This window comes from Erpetoichthys calabaricus, chromosome 18 (genome assembly GCF_900747795.2).
Source record: "Erpetoichthys calabaricus chromosome 18, fErpCal1.3, whole genome shotgun sequence".
Taxonomy (NCBI): Eukaryota; Metazoa; Chordata; class Cladistia; order Polypteriformes; family Polypteridae; genus Erpetoichthys; species Erpetoichthys calabaricus.
In genome coordinates, this window is record NC_041411.2 from 58,104,993 (window position 1) to 58,123,768 (window position 18,776).

The 18,776-nt window shown below is 40.9% G+C and overlaps 1 protein-coding gene across 2 annotated transcripts in view; it reads left to right on the plus strand.

The window, feature by feature from the left end:
* Positions 1-18,776, plus strand: part of cfap92 (cilia and flagella associated protein 92 (putative)) — a 28,810-nt gene that overhangs the window by 7,830 nt on the left and 2,204 nt on the right. For both annotated transcript variants that reach the window (XR_007933922.1, XM_028824191.2), the window contains exons 5-12: positions 535-627; positions 3,912-3,993; positions 5,030-5,112; positions 5,218-5,352; positions 6,475-6,656; positions 8,119-9,014; positions 9,212-9,406; positions 16,763-17,045. Coding sequence is in view for 1 of the 2 variants with exons in the window: in XM_028824191.2 (XP_028680024.2) it covers positions 535-627; positions 3,912-3,993; positions 5,030-5,112; positions 5,218-5,352; positions 6,475-6,656; positions 8,119-9,014; positions 9,212-9,406; positions 16,763-17,045 (1,949 nt within the window). In the remaining variant the exon portion in view is untranslated. The remainder of the gene's footprint in view (positions 1-534; positions 628-3,911; positions 3,994-5,029; positions 5,113-5,217; positions 5,353-6,474; positions 6,657-8,118; positions 9,015-9,211; positions 9,407-16,762; positions 17,046-18,776) is intronic.

Sequence of the window (18,776 nt, forward strand, 5' to 3'; positions counted from 1 at the left end):
AGCCTACTTATCTCATCAAAACTACATTTGGTTAATAGAGTAGATTATTGTATATTGATTTATTTGAAGGGTGAATATGAAAATTGAGTACCCTATCTAGCTGATTCCACTTCTTTACATTACATTAAGGCATACATTTTTCCCATTTCCTTTTTTCAAGTTATTAACAAGTTATATTGTGAGGTTTCTGCTCTCAGACAACATGCTGCAGTTAAGTCATAATAACATGTTTATCAATTAAGGAACAGACAATGCTGTAGAGTAGCTGGTGCTGCCTGGAGACAGTTGCCAGCACTCTAGTTTACAAGCCTTCAGCTCTGTTCTGTCTTCTGGAAGATGACACCTGGTCGTCCCGTTGTTTTGGGTGAACGCTGAAATAAGAAAGGATAAAAAAGCATATAATGCCATATGTAGAGCACTATTCTTGACTCAGTAAAACATGCTGCCTTCAGTCAGATTGCCTTTTCTTCAGGATTTCTCAGCTTTTAAAATCCAGATTCATTGCAACTATGTAACCCTCCATTCCTTTGTTAGGTTTTATGATTCAGCAACAAAGAAATTGGTACGAGAAGTCTCAGCCTAAAGCAAGCTTTGTGGACTGGAAACAAAAGGGCATCTCAGTATCAGGTGAGGAACCTTGGGTGGGCAGTGGGCTGATCAGTCTAAAAGGAGAGAACATGAGATATCAGGCCATGATTCGCACAAAACTTTACACGTCTCAATCTTCTTCTTCATTTGAGTTGCATCTAGTGCCTTAATAGTTGAAATGCCTGCCATATATATGAAAGGGAGACCACTTACAATACAACTTTTATTTTCTGAATAGCGTTCATCATTGAGTGCAGGCACATAGCACTGTGAACAATTCTCACTGAAAATATAGATAGATATTAGAAAGTATAGATTTAATTAATTAATTAATTAATTAATTAATTAATAATGAATGAATGAATGAATGAATGAATGAATTATTATTAAATACCTAACTGGTACAGATATAAATACAGATTTGTTAAAACACACAGAGAACATGGAAAGAACTGATTAAACATAAATGGTAACCAACAATTTCTGTCCATTGATTAATTGATGAACTAAGGCCAATTGACACTGAACAAGATTAAATTGTAAAAGAGAAAGTCAAAAATAAAGCCACAGTCCTGGAGACTTTGGTGAACTGGCCACCTTCCCCCTCTGGGTTTTCTAAAGTGGAGTCTGTGCTTGCCATCTGACCTGATGAGAGAATCTAATGGGACAAAATAAGAACACAAACAGAAGGTCAAGAGTTGGGGAATTGCTCCATATAATGTTTGGTAGATCCAATGATCTTAAATCACAGTTGAAGTAATGAAAATTAAACATTTGACCGTGATTTAAGAGCATCAGATATACAAACATTATACGGGGCAATTCCCCAACTCTTCCCCTTTTATATATATATAAAATATATAAATATATATATGTGTGTGTGTGTTGTAGTAAACCAGGACCACACAGCCCCCCAAACCCGGACACAGACAGGCACAGAGACACAAGTCCAAGCGCATGCTTTTATTTTCCTTTTCAGTCATGGGAATTGCCTTCTCCATTTCCCACAAGCACAACACAACACTCCATAGCAATACCACTCAGTCCCTTCTCTCTGTCTCTTTCTTCTTCATTTCTGTCTTTTTTCTCTGCCTCCTCCATTCCTCTCCCAGCAAGCTTTGTCATCCACCTCCCGACTCTGGCTGTCCGAATGGAGTGAAGTGTCCTCTTTTGTAGTGCACCCAGAAGTGCTCCAGGTGTTCTCTGATCCTCATGTGGCAGCACTTCAGAGTGTAGTACAAGTGCTGAAGACCAGGGCTCTGGAACTGTCCAGGTGCCCCCTGGTGGTGGCCATGGGCCCCAGTAGGGTTGAGCTTCTAAACTCCAAACTTGTGTTCTGGGGGAGGTATTGTCCCAAATATGTCACACCCCTAGTCCTTCCATCACAGGGGTGTCCTGGCTGGGCAAGGGCCCTGGCCGTCCACCACACTATCCATCCATAAATTTTGCATATGCAGGAGAGTAGCCTGGCCGTAGAGGAGCAGTGACACCAAGTGTCACATCCAGATGCCTAGAAGAGAAATAGAATAGAGGAGTGTTGGTAACAGTTTAGAAATGTTGTATTACTTATATTTCTGTACAAATGACTAACAGACAGAGCTGCAGTATACATAGATAACAGAACAGAAATCGTATAATGCAACGAAAACTCTAACGCAACATGAAACATAATTTATTTTCAAATTATTACGTTTTACTATTTTTTAATATGGTTAATTACTCGCTGTAATGTAAAATAGTTAGTTCTATTATGCATATGTAACAATTCCCATGGAAATAACAATCTGTTTAAATTGTACATCCGCATCCCCATATGCGAGCAGCAGAACCGCAAAGTGGCTTACACGTAGCACCAGCCCGGGGATTGGCGAGCGAAGCGAGCAGAGGGCAAAGCCCCCAAGTATATATGATAATAATGACAGCACAACATTACTGTCCTTCCACACTATAGTCCAGTCTGTGCAGGGTACAGCAGAGAAACCAGATATCTTAGACGTAAACAAAGGATATTGACAGGCATGAAGGCGTTACATGTGGACATTTTAATATACCCCTCATGTGAGTTGAGTTTAAAATCCTAAATCCTATTTTTTTGGTTTGTGCTTACTACAGTAAAGCCTAAACAAGATAAATTGGGATAGGTTCTCAAGTTTTAAAGGTGTTTTACATATAATGGGTTCAGATGTGGGAGGACATGTTTTACTCATATGCTGAAATTTTATGAGGAAGGAACAAAATTGGCTCAAGTACAGGAACCAAGGGGCTATAGTGAGGGGCCATTTTTAGAATTAGGTGATGTTAAACATGGTGTCCCTCAGGGATCAGTGCTGGGGCCACTAGTGCTTTTAATACACGTAAACAATCTAGATACGAATTTAAACAACAAGCTGGTGTATTTTGCAGATGATGCTGAGCTACAAATAACATAATGTAGAATCTGCTAAATTGCTGCGTAGAGTAAAAGTCAAGGGAGGCGACGGTTAAGCTACATAATGCAGTAGTGATGCCTCACCTACAGTAATGTGCACAATTTTGGTTTCCATGTTGCATAAAGGACTTGGCAGCACTAGAAAAAGTCAAGAGGAGAACCACCTGGCTGATTCTAGGATGAGCGATGAAGAGAGATTGATTGACAACTTGAACCTTTTCAGTTTAAGCAAATGGAGATTAAGACATCACACAACTGAAATTTTTAAAACTGTGATGGAAATTCATACAGTGGATGCCACCTGTTACTTTAAACTGAACTCTTCAACAAGAACACTGGGACACAGATGGAAACTTAAGAACATATTTCCCACAAATATTATGTTTTTTATGCACAAAGAACTATAGACACATAGAATAAATTACCAAGTAGTGTGGGGAAGAGCAGAACTTTAGAAACCTTCGAATCTCGTCTTTTTATTTTGGAGAATGTGGGTGAATAGGATGGACAAAATTGTTGGGCTGAATGGCTTGTTCTTGTCACAATGTTCTAATGTGTTTCCATTAAAATGATATCACCTTTTGTTTAAGTTGAATGCAAACATTGTCTGAAGTAGATTTTTTTTCTTTTTTCTTATCTCAATGCAGCAACTACAAAAGTAAAACAAAGTTGCCATCTGAATTATACAAGAGTGTCCCTCATTTAAACATTGCCCTTGCAGAACACAAGTGCTATAAGTGAATTGTATAATCCTGGAAAGCGAGTAGTAGAAGAGATGCTTTTTCTGAAGCGACTGTTGCTCTGCCTTCTGCACTGATCATTCCAGCCTCTGTCACATCCAGGCCGTGGGCTCTCTAGAGCTATTAAATTTGTTGCATTTTCATTTTTTAAGCAGATGGTCCTCAGTGTTTGGAGAAAATGATATCCATGAGAGGGCAAGCCCTGATGTTGGAAGCAGATGACGTTTTGCCTCAGAAGTAAGGAATTTGCAGTGTTAACAAAATGGCTTCCATCTGTTTAGCTCCAAATCTGCCTGGATTCTACTTGCTTTTAAGAGCCATTTCACATTTCACTCTGATACCTCCCTTCATAGCACTTCCAGATGCTGCCTCTACTCAGGCCATGCTCCTCCTCTTGGACATGCAAGTTTGAATGCCCAGGTCTTAAACTCAGTCCAAGTCACTTATTGCCATAAAGGCTCTGATGACTTTATATCAGAATTTTATGGAGTTCATTAATTGTTGTATCCCCTCCATTATATGAAACAAGCTCCAATTTCCACTTACATTAGGGCTGGAATCTTGACAATGCCACTATTTGTGTGAAGTTAGCACAATCTCACTGTATCTTTGCATGTTCTGTTCCTGGCTACTTCAGTTTTTCTTCCATAGTCCAAATGTATGAAGGTTTATTTGATTGATGACACTAAACTTGAGCCATGTGTATGTACTGGACAGTCCACCTTCTGATGGACTGATGTCTTGTCAAGGTTTAGGGGCTAAGTATATACAACATGCAAGCTCACAAATACATGTCATTAAGTACATTTTGAAGTTTTCATTGTTATTGTAGTTTGACCAGGTACAACACCAGGGAGATGTTCATTATAAGCTGAGCATGCATATGGAGCTGCAGACCATTTTGGGCTTCTACCCTTGTAATCATCAAGGAAGGGCAGCCTTTGCTTCAGATAAGCATCAGCCCAAGAAACAGTCTGGCCTGCTTGGCCTTTCATCATGAGCTTCAGTCCAGCTCATAATTCATAACATCTGGCAGAACCCTGACAACTTGCCTTGAGGCTTGGCATCTTGCCAGCAAGTTGTATGCAGGCTGGCAAATCTCTACTGAGAGATGTTTTTTGTATTGCTGGAGTACGTGATGAACTCTAGCCTAGAGTCCTGTAGGACCTACTAGAGATTCGGGAACATCCCCTGAACTAAAGATGAATAATTCCTATGCTGTAATCTTCAGTCTGTCATGTAATTTGTGTTTATGTGTGTTCTCTTTCATTAGCGGGGATCCAAGAATGAAGGCTTCTAAGCGGGATGCCATGACCTTAGATGGGCTGCAGCAGCCTGATTTGGTAATAGGAGCCGGTAAGGGGGGTGTCCTTCATTCTACTCTCTGAGTTCTGGAACCTGGTCTGTGAAAATGGGAAGCATGTGGAGCTTTTCTGCCTAACTTCTATAGTCCTTTTTCAGATGACAGACTGAACCGTGTGCGGGGGAAGAACCCAAGCAAGTCCAAACAAAAGCCAGAGGAACTGGTTGAGGCTGCTGAACTGGCCAGGAGGAATGGCACCGCAGTGGAAGTGGATCCCATAACCCTGCTGGCAGGTCAGAAACAGTCTGGGGGGATTTAGAGTGGAGATGAACTCCAGAGTCCTAGTTCTCTGCTACTACTTTGTCATTTCTGTTTCTATTATTTTTTCCACCATTCCTTGCTTTGAGTATTTGGTATTTGTTCATAAAGTTGACTTTTAAATAACTCATCATATACAGCTCCTTTTATAGCTATAGCATGGGAAAGCACGTCATAACAAAAAACAAGATTATGGTATATGATTTTGCCTTTCCACCATTGCAGATGTCCTAAAAAGCCACTTTGCAGATCTCTTGAGTTGCACTGCTGTTTCCTGCCCTGGCTGCCTGTCTTCTGTTACTTTTAAGAGCCGCAACCCTGCCATACCCCCACATACACGCACTTGCTCTCTCCATAAGCATGTCTTTGCCTCCTGGCGGGTCTGCACATCCTGCAGCAAATGGAAGCCAGATGCTGGGCTTGGACACCCCACCCACCTTTTGTAAGACTGTCTCCCAGTGCTAGTTTGGGAGGCGGCAGACTTTGATGTGGGCTGCTATGGGGCTGGAAGGCCTCATAATTGGCGGCAGCCTGGCCCACGTTGAGGCTGTCTGCCTCGCCACACTACTTTGATGCGTTTGCATTAGCGGCCATGCTGGGTGACCCCTGGAGTCCTCATTAATTGGAGCCAGACAAATGAAAATGTGTTCAACATGTCGGACAAGATGGTGATTAGAATAGTAAAGTGATTCTGGGTGTACCCTGCTTGGCCAGCACCCTGCAGTAAAGAAAACCTATGAGATGCAGAACGAGCAACTAACTGTATTCCATGTCTTCATTGCTTCAAGTAATTCTGATCCAATCTCCTACATTTCAAGTGCTTATATTAGAGTAATACAGAAGATATGTAAGGGATGTGCAATGTGCTTGTAGAAAGGTGCTGTATAAAATGAGCCTTGCAGGTTAAGAACCTAAGAAAATTGACACAGTACAGGAGAATAATGCATCCATCAAGCTAATTTGCATACATAAAAGTTAACTTGTTCCAATAAACCTTACTTTTTAAAAGTTAAGATTTCATCTTCAAGTGCAGAACATCCTGCAGAGTGCAGACATGCATGGCAGTCATGGTAATTGTTTGCCTCTGTGAAATGCAGGAGAGCTCTCTGTGACGGACCGTTTGAGCCCAACACCTTTTATCCTTGATGGCTACTTCACCATTTCTTTAGACCAGCCGCTTTTCTCTGAGGAGCTCAAACAGGATCTGAAACCCCTTGTCATCCGAATTGAATCTGCCACAGGTCTCCCAACATCTCCCATTCCCATTCACCATCTCCAGGTAAGTGTTGCAAGCAGCACCAGATAGTATGGTGGGGAGGAGTAGGACTTTAGAGACCTTCAGATTTCAACTAGATGTTATTTTGGATAATCTAGGTGAATAGCATGGACAGGCTTGTTGGGTTTAATGGCCTGTTCTCATCACAATTTTTATAAAATTCCAATGTTCCTGCATACCTGGTGAAACCAATTAGGTAGTCTTATTGCTATGGGCATTATATTGGGTGCTGTAGTTAGAGACAAGTGCCATCATCTTTTAGACATGGACTCTGTTGTCCTCTTCTATGAATTTTCATCACTGGGACACTGGACAGTTTACTGAATCCAGTTTACAGCGCCTGGTGCCATAAAGGATATCTGCTTATCTGGGATCAGTGCCCTGTGTGATTGATATGTTTTAAAAAGATGACGGAAGTGGGCTGGCTGTGATGAAAATACCTGGTTGCAAATGGCTTGGAACAGGGCAGAAGGGAAAATGACAGACTAAAGGTGTCCTCATTCAATGAGCTACAGGTTAAACTAAGGGGCTCCGCCCCCTGCTCGCTTTGCTCGCCAACCCCTGGTGTTGGGAATGACAAAGAGCGTGATGTATGAATGAGATATAGAATAGTGTGACGGTGTAGATGATGCAAATAGAAAGCAAACAATAAAATGTGTGGCACAGTGTAAAGGTTTATTGGAAAATTTCTTTGTACACGCCGTTTAAGTGTAAAAGGTAATTCCAGCTCAGAACTTGTAAGGTCAATGAAGATGGTTATTGTTGTGATCAGAGTCAACTTTGTCAGAGCTTAGAAAGAGTTGTGTCTCTCCAGGAAGTAATGGAATGACTTGGGTATTTATGTTTTCCACATTAATATTTTTTGGACATAATATAGTGCGTTGTGTTAAAAGGGGCATTTGGTCTAATGAGATTGCTGTCCAAATCTGTCTGTAACTAAGTCGTCGCAGATAAAGGCTTGAGGAATTGTAATAATATGTGGCTGAAGTCCATCTGTATTGGTGAGTGTACCATCTCTCAGTTGTAATAAGCAATTGTTATGATCTGGTTCTGGACATCGTATCTTTTTTACTAACTGTATTTTTTGAAAGCAATGCCAATTGTCTGCGTATTTTAAGGTGCACTGAACAATAGCTGAGTGCATGGCATCTGGAACAATAGCTAATCACTGTCTAAAATCTCCTCCTCATAAAAGTATCTTTCCTCCAAATCGAATATTATTATTCATAAACGTTTGTAGAAATTTATGAATGGTGTTGAGTAAGTGACTTCATGCCATTGTACATTCATCAATAAACAACATTTTTTCAAGACGGATGTCACGTGCAGTGCCACCGTTAATGTTCATAGTGGATACCGATTTGTAGGATCTAATGTAGTTGATAAAGATTTCACTTTCAGCTTACATGTTGAGCTTCAGGATAAGCGTTCCCTCAGTCTCTAATTTATTTTTATTTGTTTGCAGCAATTGTGTTTGCCTGTGTATTGTCAGTACAAGATACTCCACTTGGCTGACCACTGCACCAGGGGACGTGATCATGGGACTCATGTTTACTTCCGAGATATCAATGTAGCTCTCACTGGCCTCCTAAGTGTAGTCGAGTTTCAAGAGTACCTGGCTGGAAAGGGTCTTGAAATTGAGGTTCACGATCGAGACAGAAGGGCCACCAAATTGAAGAGAAAACCAGCTCTATTTGGCACCGAACCTGAAGACCTGAAGTTAAGTAATGCTGGGCTTGTGTGCAGTAAGGACACAATCCATAATCCCTTTACCAATAAAGACAAAGTGTTTGACCCATATGGTGTTGCATTGATTGACCTTTCTGATTTGCTGCGTGGTGAGAGGATCATAAATGTGTCTGTGCCAATTCTATCATCTCCGCCTCCTGATCCCACTGGCTGCCAGGCCTCTGGATGGGATAGAAGAATTGCTGGACATGCTGGCTCTGTAGATGGCCCTCAGGATCCTCCTTTACCTCCTGGACATTATGTGGATTCATGTTCACAGCTAAAGGTTAGCATCGAAATAGCCTGTCCACTAACTCAAGCGTCCTTGGCTGCTCCATTTCCAGCATCTGATTGGCTGTTTGGAAGAATGATCTGCATCTTGGGGCCTGAGAATAATGTTTTGCTGAATAAAGTGATGTATGAGGTCATGAAGATCAATGCTGTGGCCCTGAACCTGAACCTTCCTACCCATCTGTTAAATGCTGCTATTTCATCTTATAAGCTGAAAGATGACAGCCATGAGCTGGACATCATTACTGGCTTTCACGTGCATGATGGTGAGGTCCACCTCTTGGTTTTAGAGGGGCTGCAGAAGAGAGGAATGCAGATTCTTTGGAAAGCTTTTCCACCAAGGTATGGGGACAGTTAAGCAGCCTTTCTAAATATTATTGGAGTCATTGCATTTTCCATGTGCCAATGACTACTGAGTTGTCTTTGTGTGATTGTGTGTGTTTGCAGCTCAGTGGTAGCTTTTTTCCTCATGGGGCAGATGGCAATGCTCCTTGATATCCTAAGTGTCAGCATGTCTGCATCTTTTTTTTATACTGCAGGTCTGAAATTCCTGAGTTGCATAGGTGGGATGTTTTCTACAACTCACAACTAAGCTTCCAGAAGCGTTTGTACTCCAGCTTGGGTGTTGGCCTCTTCAATGTTCATCTCCACAAGCCTCTGTCCGAGCTCACCAGGCAACCTCTCTTCTATGTCAGGGACATGGTTCCTCATGCTTGCTTCCATGCTGTTTTAAGGTATGTCATCAAGAATGTACAGCTTACTGTGGTGTGTTGTTTTACTGATAACCACTTGATGCTGGCCCAGAGTGTGGTCAGTTGAATTTTGTCTTTGATTGTATTGACTGTGAAAGTTGTCATTTCAGGGCGGCATGGTGGCACAGTGGGTAGCGCTGCTGCCTCGCAGTTAGGAGACCCGGGTTTGCATGTTCTCCCTATGTCTGCATGGGTTTCCTCCCACAGTCCAAAGACATGCAGGTTAGGTGTACTGGCGATTCTGAATTGTCCCTAGTGTGTGCTTGGTGTGTGGGTGTGTGCGCCCTGCGGTGGGCTGGCACCCTGCCCGGGGTTTGTTTCCTGCCTTGCACCCTGTGTTGGCTGGGATTGGCTCCAGCAGATCCCCGTGACCCTGTAGTTAGGATATAGCGGGTTGGATAATGGATGGATGGAAGTTGTTATTTCACATGAATCAGTGTATGAATTGGTCTGACAAGCTGTTACACTTTTGAAATTCAGTTTTTGTATTTTCCTTTTCACCAAGTACCAGCTGGGAGTATCTTTCATTTAAAGAGCACTTCTACATTGCAAAGAAGACAATGTAGAAGTGCACTGTATATCGAGACTAACGCATGTGTGCTGCATCTCTTCTTACCCCCTCTTTTGTGCCACTCAGCTGAAAGAGAACAATATGGCCAGTTTCCCATGTTGGTCGCCATATTATGACTTCATCAAGACGTAGTGCTATAAACAAAAATGAATATACTAAATTATATATAGTATATATATATATATATATATACATTACAACGAACTTCCAGGGACCTATAAAATATTATGTTGTAATAAGATTCTGTATTTGTTTCTATAGTGGTTTCTTTAAGTTGCGTCCAGGCGTCTGCAATCATTTCAATAGCTTCTTTCATGTTAATTTTAATCTTCTCCTGTCTACAAGTTATGCTGACAAGAATTTCTCTCAGCATTTCCTTGTGATAATATACTTTCAGGGTGTGAATGATGCCCAAATCCAATGGCTGAAACACTGCTGTGCAATTGGGTGGGAGGAATTCAACACAAGCATTATCTAAATGTGGAATCCTGTTGTGGGCAGCACAGTTATTAATCAGAAGCCGAATCATCCTTTTCTTCTTCTTCATATTGTGAGGTTTCTGAACTCTTTTGGGATCCCCCCACCCAATGAGAACATCACGCTGAAGTGCATCCCGAAGCGCGATTGCCGTCTGTGTAAGATTGTTTGTCCGTTGCCGGGGCAGGGCAACAGCAGGCTCACATCGGTGCAGTGAGGTGCCACAGAAGCGAATCCTAAAAGATCAGGGTCGCGCTATAAGTCCCTGTCTTACACCCCAAAACACGAGACTGAATCTCAGTACTTTAGCAAAACCAGCTTTATTCATCTTGAAACAGGAACAGCAGGGTTATTTATTGTAGCAGGATCTTCCAGTCTCCTATAAACACACACAGCAGTCAGGCCGGGTCGTGGCCAGGTTAGTGGCCAAGTAATCCTGTTCCCTGCATTTACAATGTTCCTTGCATCACCCATTGAGTTTGCTTTGGCGGAGAGACGCAGCAGAGCTGTGAGCCTGCTGTTGCCCTGGCAACATATAAACAGTCTTCCACAGACGTGGTGATCGCACTTCAGGACGCTCTTTGTTGTGTTGTCCTGTTGATGGAGGTCCCAAGAGAGTTTAAAAACCTCACATTTTCTTGAATGATTGCCACATTAATAGGAATGTTTCTTGAACGAGCATCACTGAACCACATAAAAATGGCTTTTCAACGTCTTCAAATGCAGCAGTTCGCTTACATTTGCAGCCCGAGATTTTTCTTCTTTTTTTTGCTTGGTCTTTCAAGAAAGTTGACAGTGTCGATGGTGAAATTCCGAATTCACTGGCAATGTCTTTTTTCCGCAATCGAGAGCTGCAAGTTTTTTTTTCTAATATGAACTGTTATCGTTTTTTCGTGTCTGCCGTTCCTATAGGAGGGTGACAATGAGTTAAATTCCAATGGATGTTTTTCAAATGTTGACGAGCAATAAGCAAAAGGTATCGCTGAAAACCACCGAAAACAAAAACAGCAAAAAATACAGTATGAGCAAAGTTCGAAGAAAGAATTTTTTTTTTACAATTTTTCTGTTTGGGGGTCGTTGTGCACATCTGAGCTGCGACCACAGAACTAACTGCTCTGTGGATAATTCATTCAGGCATTTCAAGGTCTTTTGGGCACATTGTTGTAATGAAAGTATCTGCTGAATGTACTTCGTAGTAACGAGATTTCTATAGACTCGTGTCATATGGGGAAACTGTCAGGACCATAAAAATACTTTGTTGTAATGAAAACTTTGTTGTAAAGATATTCCTTGTATCTGAATTTTAACTTGTTGTTACTTGTTGTTACTGTTGTTACGTGGCGGATGTTAGCAGATCGCTGGCCAACCACAAGCGTTACCTGGTAGGTAACCACCCATACAATCAGATTGTGATTCAGACTACGAATGCCGTGAATGTAATTACCCCGATCTACATGCTGTCAAATAAACGAACCACACGCCGTGGCGCAACGTTAGGGGCATCGCCTCTGGCGCTGATGTCCGAGGTTCGATTCCCGAGAGGGAGTGCAGTGGAGTGTGTACACCTGATGAGCCCAGAATGAGGGCGAAACACGTGTCGCGTACTCTTTGCATTTATTTGACAGTAAACTATTTCAACCATTCTATGATCTGCTCTTCACAAACTGAGGGCACCGTGGCGGATGTTAGCAGATCGCTGGCCAACCACAAGCGTTACCTGGTAGGTAACCACCCATACAATCAGATTGTGACACAGACTTCGAATGCCGTGAATATTATATATATATATATATATATTATTAATTAGCCTCTAGCTGCCTCTTCTTTAGAAATAGATGGATAGGTAAAAGGAAAGCCCTAATCAGAACTCTACTGCGCTGACAGAAGCTCTTCAACCACAACCACCCTGAGCATAATGTCACCTTGGTCATTCAGAATTGCTTTGCTGCTTTCTTTGCTTCCAAATCTCCAGAGGTGTCTACACCGTGGCCTGAACAGAACTCTGATAGCATGAGTATCATTTTGCTACCTGAAAGTGGTTTTTGCAGACTTAGAACAATACTGTTTATAATGTTGTGAAAACATAAAATGGGCAAAGTCATCGTGTATAAATGTCAAAGTGCTTGGATTACCCTAAGGCTATTCAATTTTATTTTCAGGCAGGTGCATGTATATCTCCATGTATTGTCCAAACATCATTTCATTACATGATCATGAAGATTTAGGAGCAATTACAGTAACAACAGTGCAGGAGCCAACCATAGATAGGATTCCCACTAATCTGCATGTCTTTAGGATATGAGAGGAAATTAGCCTATCTATAGAAAATGCCATGCAGACATGAGGAGAGTGTGGCATTTTTAACGTTGGTCATTAACTGCTGCCCCACCATGCCAGGTTCCTGAAACGTGCAATGTGTTCTGCAAAATGTAATCCTTCATAGTTAAAATGACAGAAAGTGCCACTGTAACCCAAAAAATTGGTCATTACCCTATAAACATGACTTTTTAAAAACAAAGGCACTCATTTCTTTTACTTACTGAGACATTCATTGCCGTTTTCAATTGTATGATGATTTTGACATTTGGAAATAACCTAAACAGACTCACAATTTCTCTTGGGGTTGTTAAGTGAAATTACCTCCTAATTGGGAAAATGACAAGTTAAATTTGAAAGATAACCTTCGCACACTGGCAGGCAGGTTAATAAAAGCCTTCATAATCAGAACTTCAGTTTGTTGAGGACATGGACAGTATGCTGTCCACCTTTATTTCTGGGTTTTAGCCTTCCCATAAAGGTAGGCACACACATGTGGCTAATTACATGATCACAATTGGTGTTGTTGATTTCATGCAAAACAAATGTGATTTTCACATTGAGGTCAAACATTTTTATTTGGGTCAGTGCACAATTTTTCAAAGAACAGAGTGAACATTTCTACTAAAGATAGATAGATAGATAGATAGATAGATAGATAGATAGATAGATAGATAGATAGATAGATAGATAGATAGATAGATAGATAGATAGATAGGAAATTCACAAAATACAAAAACAATAGCCTGGACATTGCTAAATACAAGAACACAAAAATTGAATGTTCAAAACACACTGGGGCAAGAAATCAAAGAATGGTGGGGGATCAGTTGCTGTGATTAGGTGCCCATTCATCAGGACTCCACTGACATGTATTACATGGAGAAGCAATTCCAGCTCCACCTTGTCAAGAACCCATCAATCCAAAGTTAAAGAAGTGATCAAAAATCTGACAGTGTGTCTGTTATCTTTTGGCTAAACAGGTGTGAAATGTGCGAAGCAGATTAAGAAAATTGTGCTTTGACTTTAAAATTCAAGAGTAATGTAGAAATGCCTTCTAGTGGACAAGATGTATCTAGTGTTGTGAAGAAACATTTTAAAGTTCTTTAGAATAACTAGGGGATCTTTGCCCCCTGCTTGCTTCGCTTGCCAACCCCTTGGCCAGTGCTACGCGGGCCAAGGAGGTCGGGTGCAGTGTGAGTTGGGTAGTGGCTGAAGGCGGGTACCTTGGCGGTGCGATCCTCTGCTACAGAAGCTGGCCAATTAATATAACCTGGAATTCTTAGGGATATGCAAGAAAGTCCAGCAGAATGTGGAGGCATCAGACCTCAACATAAAGACTGGCTGGGAGGGATTCAAAGCTGGTCTACTGAATCTATGAGTCAACAGCATGCTTTTCTCAAGTAAAACATAAATGTCCTGTTTTGTCGCAAATTGAAATTTGTGAAGGTTATAAGTACAAAGGGTGACCCGGTGATCAATGATATTCGGTGGAATTACTTATTTGTCAGTTTTCCTATTGCTCTAAGCAAATCTCATATTTTCCCTCTAATAATTTGGAGTAATCATCTTTGTCAAACAGTAATCGTGCAGATTTGCTCTCCGTTAATATTGTAATCATGTAGTAGTATTATTAGTATTGTAGCCTTGTTCTGTCAGTGATCTGGCCGATAAACTTTTTCAGCATGACTAGAAGATGCATGTAAGAAAACACAAAAAGAGAACAAAAAGAAACCAAAGCCTAACAATGAGACAGAATTCAAAGTGAGAGAACGAGCAGGAGGTCAAAACTGAAAGTAATATGTGAGAAGAGTTTGCACAAAGCTTTTTTGAGAGCTTTGGTATCCGCAGATTGGATAAGAAAATGAATTCCTAGCTGTCCTTTTATCTTTTCTTGACAATCAAGTACAGGTCACAATCTCAAAAGCCATACATCTAGAAACACAGAAAAGCAGACCTAATGATAGCAACTCAAAATTGTCTATCCTCTATCTCAAAAAACCCAATACAAGTATAAAATCACACTAAATAATCAGCATAAACACAAATCATGATACGAGGTTCTCAGAATATCCTCAGATACTGCTACTATTTAGAGGTGTTCAGAGCTGAGATTCTTTTCTGCACATTTGTTATGACGGGTGGAAGCAGATCAGAAGTAATCATATTATTAAGAGAAAATCCTTGAAACGTTGGAGTAAACCAGACGTCTATGTTTCTAACATTTTCTTCTTTGTGGAATTTTCAAAATTTACACCTCCATTCTTTGTTTCTGCTTATGTTGAACTCTTTCTCTTTTTCTGTGTTAGGGTCATGGTGTCCTAAATGTTCTTAACCTATTTTCATCTTCGAATGATCAATCATTAGATGATCTTGACATTACTTTTGATTGATTTGTTTTCTATTAGACAGGTGAATGAAGTGAGAAAGTTAAGTACGTGCTCTCTTAACTCAATGGTTTACTCATCAGGAGATAACCAGCAAGGTAGTTAAATCTAACCGCCAGTAACAAACGTGACCAATAAGAGACGGCGCTGTGACATTATCTCTTTATCAAAGAAAGGGACAAAACAGAAAAGCCATGTGAGAAAAATGTGGCAAATAAAATTAATATGCCCCATCTTGATCTTGCCTAATTTTTTACTTTACTTATCTTAAATATCATTAATTTAATAAATAACTAAAATGTATTTAAATAATTTTAACAAGTTATTTACATTTTATTAATTAAACTCAAAATATGAATGAAAAGTAAAGAACAACAGAGCTGAACTAATTAACACAAAATGCAACAAAAACAGACTTAATAGCCAAGCTCTACAAATCCAAATTTCAAAATCTTACATACCAACAGTAATTCAAAAGTCAGCAAATCCAAAATATTAAATGGTCAGACTACGGCAAAAGGAAGAGCATGAAAAGGAGTTGAGGAACAGCAGTTGCAGCTGCAAACTAATACCATGGCAAAGTGGCTGTGGCAGCAGGTAGCTTACATGGGACTCTCAGGTAGCAGACATTGAAGGATTGCAGCGTCCGAGAGTCAGAATAGACAAAGGGAGTTTGAATAGAAAGACAACACAAGGCAATATGTAGAGCAATTAAAAGCAGGGGAATGGTGAAAAATGACAGCATACACCTGAACATCTTGTGGTCAGAAAGAGCCTCACATGTCCTTCTAAAACTAAAATACTTTGGTATAAAGAGGCGTTTGTGGAGTGATTGTGAAGAGGAGTTACAAACAACCCCAAATCATTGCCCCTCATCCACCATGTTTGATGGTTGACATGAACTCAAACTTGATGGAGCTTGTGGAGAAGGCAACCACAAAGCAGAAAGCCTATGCACTTCTGGTCCTTCTTCAGGGCCAAGCAATGCGGTTGTACGAGTCATTAATCAACCATAAACAGAAAAAAACTACAAAATAATGATAACATTAAGATGAGATGAGACAAATATATTGGTTTGTATTCAGTTTACAGCCCAGTGACTTTTCCTCAGAGCAGTCTTCTTTCATGTTGAATCCCGGCAGTTGTATCACAGTCTGCTTTGTTGTGACTGACGCTCAAATGTCTTGGACTTTAACTGGGAGTTCCTGGGTGGCAGAGCCGCAGGTTTAACATTATGGTGTTGTCTTGATGTGTTCACTTTATACAGCTAACCTTGAGCTTCATTTCACTCCTGTTCTCCTCCACAAATGACTTCTTTCTCTCAGCCTTCTCTTCTAACAGTGCTGTGAGACCTGGGTGGTCTTAATGCCACTCGTCATGCTGACTCTGACCTGATATTTTTCCATTTTCAGACTGTGTGATGAGTTAATGAGATGAGTGAGTGGCAATCATTTAGAACAGCAGCTACAGGTGGGGCTGATCTGACACTCCAGCAAAGTGAGGAAGCCGTAGCAAATGTGGCTGATGTCTTCACACTGAGACAAATGCAGAAGTGTACAATGATACCGTCTAACTTTTTCCTTTTAGGCTTGACATAATATGCCAGATGAAGACACTGAGGGACACGCTGCGCAAAGACCTCTTTCCCACAGCTGAAATGATCCTGGGTTTAGGGGAAGAACTAGGAATTCCTCCTGGGCAGGCCGTAGTGGCGTCCTCCAAGGCAGCCATGCCCACACCGAGTTCTGACCACATTCCTGCCCAGGTCAAAAGCAAGTCAAAGTTCCCACCACTGGACAACCATAACTGGGACTATGTTATAATGAAGCAAAACTCTCTGCAGAAAAGCCAGGAAAGAGATTTCATTCAGGTTTGTTTCAAAGTGATATTCGAACTAGCAATTAAGAACTTAACCACTGCCACTTGACGGGCGCCATCTACCTTGCCTGTGAGCTGGCCACAGCTTTAACCATCTGGTAGATAAGAAAGGTTAAAGGTTATATCCACACTGAAAAAGAAAGATGGTGAAAAACACATTTCAGCCTTATAGCCATCATCAGGTGTGCAAGTGATAAGAAAAGAGGAGGTAACATATAGGATATCGGAGGTAACAGAGGGAACAAAGCCGGGCAGATGGAAGGAGAAAAGGTAAGAGTAGGAGATAAAAAAGCTGCCATTAGAGAAGATGAAAGAAGAGATGAAAACGTTAGTCAGCCATTAAGACCTTGAAAAAGATGTGATCCCAGGCCGAGAATGAGCTTAGTGTGTTCTGTTTTTCTTTAAAAAAGTGTCTTTAAAGTACTGTGAAAGAAAACAGAGAGAGTCGTCTGCCAGTGGTCAAGGGATGTGAGGTGTTCTACAATAGACAGTCTGCTAGCATTCTCCCTGTTGTAGCCAGATAAAGATGTCTGGATACTTCCTACTAGAAATGCAGTATATAAGATTTATAGACAGGCGATGTTGTAATTGCTTAATGCTGAAGTAACCAGAGGGAGCAGATGCAATGGCATTGATGGTGAGATATTTATAAATGACCCAGCATCTCCTGTTACAGCTGAGAGTGCCTGGTGAAGGATCTGTGAAAAGAGCAGTGGATGATAAGTTTACATAGATTAGCTAGTTAACGGAAGAAGATCAAGGAAGGGTTAGGAAAGAAGGGTCAGTGTGTTTGATGACCTGTGGTGTGTTAAAGTGGAATGGCAGGACCAGAATGGATGTTACAAGGTCTGCTCCTGGCTTGATTGAAGGCCCTGTCCACAATATGAAAAGTGTGTGCTCTATCAATGAAGATGAAGATAAGAGTTTGTCTTATCCTCATTCTGAGTGATTCATTACAGATGGCAACCTCAGAGGTAACAAAATCTAAGGAACGGTGATAGAGGTAGAGAACGTTTAGAACGCCAGGACCAAATCTAGCAGAATAAACGGTTGCGACCAGATCAGTAGAAGCGTGTTTCTCTCTTGTCATCCTGCTTGAATGAAATCATTTTGCTATGCATCTACCTGCACCACCGTGAAGCTTCGGGCATCCAAATTTACCAGGCATATCGCGGCAGTTTGCTTGTGCAGTGCCATATGCATCAGTTTCACTATTGGTGTCAATGTCTGATGACCAATTCACATTCTCATCACCATCACTTGATTAATTAAGCTAATGGTTCTGTTTTGTTTGTTTTAAAACTGGTTTTATAGCGTCTTTTTAATGCACCATTATGTTTTGGTTAAAGTTTCTGCCCCACTCATTATTGATGAGATACCTTAGCGCAGGGGTCTCCAACTCCAGTCCTGGCTAGCTACTGTGGCTGCAAGTTTTCATTCTTACTCTTGTCTTAATTAGTGACCAGTTTTTGCTGCTAATTAACTATTTCACTTTATTTTAATTGACTTTTCTTGAGACTCTGACCGCTGGATTGATTCTTTTTTCCTTAAATGACACCTAAACATAAATTTGATGTGAAGCGAGCCAACAGATTAGCAACTAAGTTAGGGCCTCAAACTCCAACTAACTTCACTTCATTCAGTTTCTTACCCTGAAGCCCTGAAGAGGTAATCCCATGTTCTTAACCTATTTTCATCTTCGAATGATCAATCATTAGATGAT